This window comes from Squalius cephalus (assembly GCF_949319135.1).
Source record: "Squalius cephalus genome assembly, chromosome: 13".
Taxonomy (NCBI): domain Eukaryota; kingdom Metazoa; phylum Chordata; class Actinopteri; order Cypriniformes; family Leuciscidae; genus Squalius; species Squalius cephalus.
Window position 1 is genome coordinate 11,296,321 of NC_137134.1, and position 8,597 is coordinate 11,304,917.

The 8,597-nt window shown below is 35.6% G+C and overlaps 1 protein-coding gene across 1 annotated transcript; it reads left to right on the top strand.

The window, feature by feature from the left end:
- Nucleotides 1–1,289: 1,289 nt before the first annotated feature.
- lsm3 (LSM3 homolog, U6 small nuclear RNA and mRNA degradation associated) lies at nucleotides 1,290–4,173 on the top strand. The gene is made up of 4 exons (XM_079891468.1): nucleotides 1,290–1,389; nucleotides 1,607–1,717; nucleotides 2,222–2,317; nucleotides 3,882–4,173. The coding sequence occupies exons 1-4, from the start codon at nucleotides 1,369–1,371 to the stop codon at nucleotides 3,960–3,962; spliced, it is 309 nt and encodes a 102-aa protein (XP_079747594.1). The 5' UTR covers nucleotides 1,290–1,368; the 3' UTR covers nucleotides 3,963–4,173.
- Nucleotides 4,174–8,597: the final 4,424 nt, after the last annotated feature.

Below are 8,597 nucleotides of genomic sequence, written 5' to 3' on the forward strand. Positions count from 1 at the left end.
GTGTTGTGGAAATGACAATGAATGGACGTCCATGTAGAAAAACAGAAAACATTTAGTTGAAACCCATTTAACAAATCATTAGTCATTAGTCTGTTTGGTTCCATAACCAGATGAACAGTTACAGTCTTACTGTAAACAACTTTAACCACAAATAGTGAGACCTTTATCCAGTTGACCTCCGCAGCATCTTAAAAATAGATGAAAAGGCATTTAAACAAATATATATTTGAATAAATACATTAGTGTTGTACATTTCAATAAATAAAATATTCATATGTAGCCACTCAATCTAAGAATTCCACCTTGTAAGCATAAATGTCATTTCCACCACACCTTTGTCATTTCCACCCAAGAATAATGTGGTGGAAATGTGGTGGAAATGACCGTGGTGGAAATGATAATCCTACAGTATTTTGTAAAAAAATCCAAGCTAGTATTACATATTAGCTATGAATTGGTAGTTAGCATTGCATGCATGCAAAATACATCTATTTGTGTTAAAAAATCAATTTATTTACAAACTCATTTATTGTTACGCCATGTTTGGAAATGACATACAATAAAAATATTTTCATTTTAAGCAACATTTACCTTGAGTTTTCTTATCCAAGTTGCTGAAGAAATTTAAAATCTCCTCCATGTCAGACATGTGCTGTGATGTCATTGTTCATCTCCATTGAAACTACCCAAACAATCTTTCAAAAAAACTTTTTAAAGGGACATTACAGCGTTGTGGTGGAAATGACGGCAATACTGTGGGACAACTACATTTTGTATATAAAATCACATTAATAGTTGTCTGACCTTAAATACCTCAATTATGTTTTGATTCTTTTACTGAAACTTTATTCAGTCATAATAAAAAAAAAAAGATAAATAACTTTTTTACACTTCTTTTTCATTATTGAAGATCAAAAGTCTGGGTGTGGGACAAGCACAAAACAGCAATATTTGCATGTATAATGATGTTTAAAAAGGTGAAAAAATCATCATAGACTACCGGTAAAAAGTTCCTAAAGTACTTTCATTGTAAATTTAACTATGAAAGTGTTAATTTTTCAAAATTAAATGTTTTTTATAAAATATGATCAAAGGACATGAAAGTGCCCGTAGTCTAAGAATTGCCCTTATATGTCAGCTACCAGTAGTTAGAACGAATACATTTAAAAGGTTATAGTAGGTTTTGTACACACTTCTCACATAAGACACAAACTGTTGTAAGATTTGAATGCGACTCAAAGCCGGATTCGGTGTTCCGGGCCTTCACGCGCCCTCTGGAGGAACACATCGGCTTAACAGGAAACACACACATTTGCCGCCCAATGATTTTGGGAGACAAACGAAAAGCACTTTGGGTAACTTTGAAAGATGGCGGACGACGCTGAGCAGGTATGATATTTTGTTGCATTTACAATAATGTTTTTAATTGTTTGATAATAGCGGAGCTGAAACACATCTGGTGTTTTCATTCGTGCCTCTCTGAACACACGAGTACGTCGAGGCAGTTTATATTCAGCAGGTCTCAGACGGTTGCTCAGATGGTCATCCATTACAATAATAAAGCCTAACGTTATATATATATCTATTTATGAAAATTAATTTGCAGCAACAAACCACCAACACTGTAGAAGAGCCTCTGGATCTGATCCGGTTGAGTCTGGATGAGAGAATCTACGTGAAGATGAGGAACGACAGAGAGCTGCGAGGCAGACTGCACGTGAGAACACACACACACACACACACACACACACACACATATTATACATACACACACACACACACACACACACACACACACGGACAGACAGATACACACACACATATACACACACAGACAGACATACACACACACTGGCAGCATTCATTCATTCATTCATTCATTCAGTCGGTACTTATGTGCAGTTTTCTTTCCTTTTAATACCGGTGTATTTCTACAATGCACAACAACACAATGATAAACGAAACTGTTTTAACTTTCCAGTGGCGTTATTAAACACTGGCTCAAAGTTCATGCTCAACACGATACAACAAACTACATTATGAAAAATGATATGATATCGTATTATAATGCATTGTGTCTGTGTGTGTACATTATTTATACACCATGCTGTACAAAAAATGATTTGAAACCTCAATGCCAATGTTTTGCATCACCAAAATTAGAAATTGTTTAATTGTGCATGATTATGTAATATCAAACATGTATAATATTTTACATTAGGCCTATGACCAGCACTTAAACATGATCCTCGGCGATGTGGAAGAAACGGTGACGACCGTGGAGATCGACGAGGAGACGTACGAGGAGATTTATAAGGTAACGGCTGCTGCTTTCCTCCATGTTTATGTTCTATCTAATTATAAAATTGAATGTCAGTGAAGAATCCTAAAGGGTTTTGCTTCAATCTAAAAATTATAAGTAAATTATAATAAACCTCATATTGGTGATAAATAGAAAGTACAGCAAATATCAATCAATGTAACAGCAGCAACTAGGAAAATAAGTAAAACATTAACGCCAATCTTGATGTAGGATTGGGACACTCCTAATCTTTAATATTGAAAAATATTTACAAATAAAATCCTCTCTTCATCACACTGGCTGCGTATGAAAGCTTAACAATGCCGCCTTCAGAGAAAGCATTCAAAGGTACATCCGAATCCAATGTTAGTTTCACTCCCCGTCTCCGGAGATCCCTTCTTCTGATCGAGTTTTGAAGGCAGCATAGATGTATCCTTCACTGCCTTTGATATCCCACAATCCTGTGCTTACCAATATGTGACAGCTAAAAATATAAATATGTCGTCTGAAAGTTGCGGCTGGTCGTCAGTTTGTGTGTAAATGTACGTTTTTGATCAACGTTTTTCACTTCTGATGTAATTTCTAGCAAAAAATGACTATTGTAGTAATTAAATATTCACTTAGCTCTCACCAAAGCTCGCTCTATTTTACTGTGGATCATTAAAGGGATACTCCACTTTTTTTGGAAATAGGCTCATTTTACATCTCCCCCAGAGTTAAACAGTTGAGTTTTACCATTTTCGAATCCATTCAGCCGAACTCCGGGTCTGGCGGTACCACTTTTAGCGTAGCTTAGCATAGATCATTGAATCGGACAGGACCATTAGCATCTCTCTCAAAAAATTGACCAAGGAGTTTCGATATTTTTCCTATTTAAAACTTGACTCTTCTGTAGTTACATCGTCTATTAAGACTGACGGAAAATGTAAAGTTGTGATTTTCTAGGCTGATATGGTTAGGAACCATAGCTGGGGACTATTTTCAGGCGCTGTGTCATATCATTACGCCTGTTGGACTCATGGTACGGCAGCAAAGTTTCTTGATTATTACGCAGGAATGAGAGTATAGTTCCTAACCATATCAGCCTAGAAAATCACAACTTTACATTTTCCGTCGGTCTTAGCACACGATGTAACTACAGAAGAGTCAAGTTTTAGATAGGAAAAATATCGAAACTCTTTGGTCATTTTTTTGAGAGAGATGCTAATGGTCTTGTCCGATTCAATGATCTATGCTAAGCTATGCTAAAAGTGGGACCGCCAGACCCGGAGATCGGCTGAATGGATTAGAAAACGGTAAAACTCAACTGTTTAACTCTGGGGGAGTTGTAAACTGAGCCTATTTCCAGAAGATTCGCTGCCTCAGAAGTCTGTCTGAAATCAGTTTCGTGAGGTTTCGAACCTTCATGTCCAAACGCTGCTTACAAAGTCATTGCCTGATAAGGCAGCGAGGCAACAAGTTTTCAGCCCTTGTTCTCCCCCCCCCCCCACCTCCCCAAAATAATGAATTTTCTTTTTTCTTTAATTTAATTGAAGCCATCTATCATTGTGTTGACATGCATAACCGGTTTGTTTTGCAGTCAACGAAGCGGAACATCCCCATGCTGTTTGTCCGAGGCGATGGAGTCGTGTTAGTGGCGCCGCCGCTCAGGGTCGGATAAATAACTTCCCGACAGAATTAAGTTTTGGACTCTAAATTCTTCAAGTGGACTCTTAAGTGGATGACGTTTTCGTTTGGAACCGCAGAGTTGTAAATCTGTTTATTTTTTCAAGTCGACCTTTCGTTTTATGTTTGGAAACCCGTATTGGCAATTCATTTGCGCCATATTATGTTTTTTTGACTGTCATTAAAGTTCTTGAAGTTCGACTTTTTTCAAATGACTGCTGTTTTCACTAATGTAATAAAGTTCATGTTATGATTTGTCATGCTGAAAACTTTCTACCAAACATCTGCTGTGTTGGCCTAATATTAAGCACATCATTTATAAATCATGGGTCATAAGGTGGAGGAGCCCTGTTATGAGAACCAAAAATGATTTATTTGTGTTTATATTTATTATGTTTAATTTAGAATTTGCAGAGCCCGCTAACAAGACATGGTGTTGTGAAAAAAATATGAGATTGAAGGAAAAATTATTTCAATGGTTCTGCGTTCTCGTATTGCAGTTCCACCAGTAAATTCCTCACAAAACATTTACATTCTCTCGCAAAACTATTGGATTCCCTATACTTACCCTGTACTTAATTGTTTGTGGCATGTATAATTTGATGGTTTAAATAGTATAGTGTAGGTGAGTCTGCAATATTACATTTAATTATATAAATAGTATTATAATATTGCATACAGTACAGGTTAAAAGTTTGGAAACATTACTATTTTTAATGTTTTTGAAAGAAGTTTCATCTGCTCATCAAGCCTGCATTTATTTGATCAAAAATACAGAAAAAAATTGTAATATTGTGATATATTATTACAATTTAAAATAATTGGTTTTCAAATTATTATACTTTAAATTTTCATTTATTTCTGTGATGCAAAGCTGAATTTTCAGCATCATTACTCCAGTCTTCAGTGTCACATGTGACATCCAGTCTATCACATGATCCTTTAGAAATCATCCTAATATGATGATTCATTATCAAAGTTGGAAACAGTTTTGCTACTTAATATTTTTTCATAACCTGTGATACTTTTTTAGGATACTTTGATGAATAAAAAGTAAAAAATAAAAATAAAAAAAAGCTAATTTAAAAAAAATAGAAAATAAATAAAAAATAAATCAATACTTTTATTCAGCAAGGATGTGTTAAATTGATAAAAAGTGATAGTAAAGAAGATTTATATTATTAGAATTTTTTTTTTTTTTTTTGAATAAATGCAGTTCTTTTTAACCTTTTATTCATCAAATATATTAGGCAGCAGAACTGTTTCCAACACTCATAATAAATCAGAATATTAAAATGATTTCTAAAGGATCATGTGATTGACTGGATGTCACATGTGACACTGAAGACTGGAGTAATGATGCTGAAAATTCAGCTTTGCATCACAGGAATAAATTATTTATAAAGTATATTCAAATAGAAAACTATTATTTTAAGTTGTAATAATATTTTACAATATTACTGTATTTTTTCTGTATTTTTGATCAAATAAACCCAGCCTTGATAAGCATTAGAGACTTCTTTCAAAAATATAGAAAAAACTACTGTATATTTTATTTTACTTCGAATTAACTGTTTTTTTTTATTGTTTTTAATGGTGCTATACTCAGGTGTGACCAGAAGAGGGAGCCAATGTCACATTCAACCCAAACATGTAATTTTCCAGCAGGAGGCGCTGTTGTTCTCCTTCACAGCCCGATGCCTGTTATCATAGAAGTGTTCAATCTCTTGTGATTATGTCGAGAGTACTCTGAACTTGCCCTACAATTACCATCAAATTCACATTCAATTAGATGTTAAACGGTCTCTTGGGTTAAAACAATGCTATTCTACCGTTACTTATAAATAGATCAGTTGTTTGTAGAAGAACACCAAAATAACCCGTTCCCATGATATGGGTCTTTCCCATTGTGACGCAGAGTTCCCAATGAAGATGGCCTAACTTTTCCCACAGCCTAAAATAGCCCCCTGGAGTGGGGTGATAACCAAATATAGCTAGTTTTGGGACCGGACCAGAGGGAACACTGCTCTGAGCGACTGACAAACGCACGAAACCTGGCTGCAACTCAAAATAGTGTTATTGTAACATCAGACTGGTGGACATATGCAAAAAATGAACGGGTTAGTGATTTAATGAGATGACGAAAAGGTGAAATATTAGCCTACATATTAGTAATACAATGTTAATTGAATGGTGTTTGAATATATTATCAGACAAAAATGTGACACAACCAACAAGCTTATTTGAGATTCCTGTGGAGGAACACTGTTGCTCCAACAAATACGAGATAAAATATTTAATCCAAATATTTGGATAGAAATATAACCATGGCCTCAACATGGTTTAAATATTTTTTCTAACTTCTACCAAATGCGTCTTAAATTTATTGTGCTGGAATATACACTGGAAACACAGGATCATTTTTGAGGATGTATTTTGAAAAGGAATCTGCGGTGAATATTTTAGTCCCGTACTGTAATTCCTTCACCTGCCAGTAACTCATTTTATCCTGTAACTAAACTCAGATTCCCGTGAGAAAGAAAGGCTGGCGGTTTGCATGAATGTTTTCTGCCTCTTCGCTCGTGTGTTGTTTCATATTGCAAGCATGTTCCTGGGCTTTGCACCGATTGCATAAGAGAAACACTGGAGCATCTCCATGTGATCGTTCCCTGCTCATTCAGTTTGCTCAACCTGAAACAATTGAACAGGAATGGCCTCCAGGTGAATGCTCATACATGACAAAATGCATCCCATATAAAAATGACGGAGGCTTTGTGTATTTTACTGAACATGTACTCCTTATATAATATATACATTGACATACTTGTGCTCAAAAGTTTACATATAACTTGCAGAATCTGTTAAATGTTAATTCTTTTTGCAATATAAGAGGATGAGTGTTATTTTATTATTCAGTGCTGTTATAAATAAGATATTTTACATAAAATATGTTTACATAATAGTCCACAAGACAAAAAAATAGCTGAATTTATAAAAATTACCCTGTGCAAAAGTTTACACGCCCTTGATTCTTAATACTGTGTCGTTACCTCTATGATCTACGATTATTTTTTTGTGATGGTTGCTCTCGAGTCCCTTGATTGTCCTGATCAGTTAAACTGCACAATCTTCTTTTAAAAATTATCCAGGTCCCGATAATTCTTTAGTTTTCCAGCATCTTTTGCATATTTGAACCCTTTCCAGCTGTGACTGTATGATTTTGAGATCCATCTTTTCACACTGAGGACAATTGAGTGACTCAAAGACAAATATTAAAAAAAGGTTCAAACATCCACTGATACTCTAGAAGGAAACATGATGCATTAAGATCCAGGGGGTGAAAACTTTTGAAAAGGATGCAGATGTCCAAATGGTTCTTATTTTGTTCAAATATATATATAAAAAATCAATTAGTACTTTCCTTCGGAAGCAACAGAAGATACTTACATGTTTCCCGGAAGACAAATTAAGTACAATTTACCTTGATCTTCAAATTTAAAAAGTTTTAACCCCCGGCTCTTAACGCTCACAAAACATTTGCGTTTTTACTTTTCTTTTTTTTTATACTATTCCTGCGTCTGAAATCGTATACTCTCTTGAGTAGATACTTATTTAAATAAGTAATTATTTTGGAAGCACTAAAAAAAGTATGTTCTATGGAGTATGAATGTGTGTAGTATGAATATAATCCGGATGTACTACATTCGTCATGTTGTCATTATCATGTGACCTACCAGTTGCGTCACAGCCATTCATAAATCCTCTCCTGTGGCCTCATGGGATAGCAAAGTGTCAATCATATGCCCGGTTCATAGGTCACCCGGTTACTTTTCGCCACTCTTTTAAGAATACAGTAAATTCAGACATACTACTCTTGTCACATACTGTTTTTCGCCCTACTATATGGAAGTATGTGATTTCAGATGCAGTCTATGTATTCAGACCTATGCTACGTTCACGCCATGTCGTAATTACCGTAAATAAATTTTGCGGTAGTTATAAACGGATCGGTCTGCACAGCGCAGCTTAAAGTCGAACACACCTTAAATCAGCAGTGGTCAGGTGGTTTGGCAGTCACATGGTACAAGTCGTCGCTATCAGAAAATTACGGGTTTACACGTAATTGCAAGTTCTACAAGGCTTGTTACTGTTCAGAATCCTTACGGTAATTACGACATGGCGTAAACGCACCTATACTACTCTGCTTGCGTACATTTTTCCGCATGCTATACAATAGGGAAGTATTTGATTTCGGATTTTAATGTTTACAAAGTGGCCCCATTCACTGCTATTGTAAGTGCCTCACTGTAACCCAAAGAAAGAAAAATGTTGGTGTACCCAACCTGGAATATTCCTTTAATGCATAGCTTTCTCTTTGGCTGAGAACTACTGGGCTTTGATTCCACACTTAGTTTACACCCTTCAGGATCAGTTTTTCCTATAACCAGTGTGAAAAGCATGTCTTGGGCTGTTGAGAATGGCTCACGGACGTGAGGGACATGACATCAAAGACCTGCGGCTCTAATCTTAGACTGGCTGGAGTGTCCAGCAAATCCTCCTAAGCTGGGAATAGCAGCGCTAAACATAGACACTCTGACTGTAAGACGTTACACTAATGTGCAAATAAAGA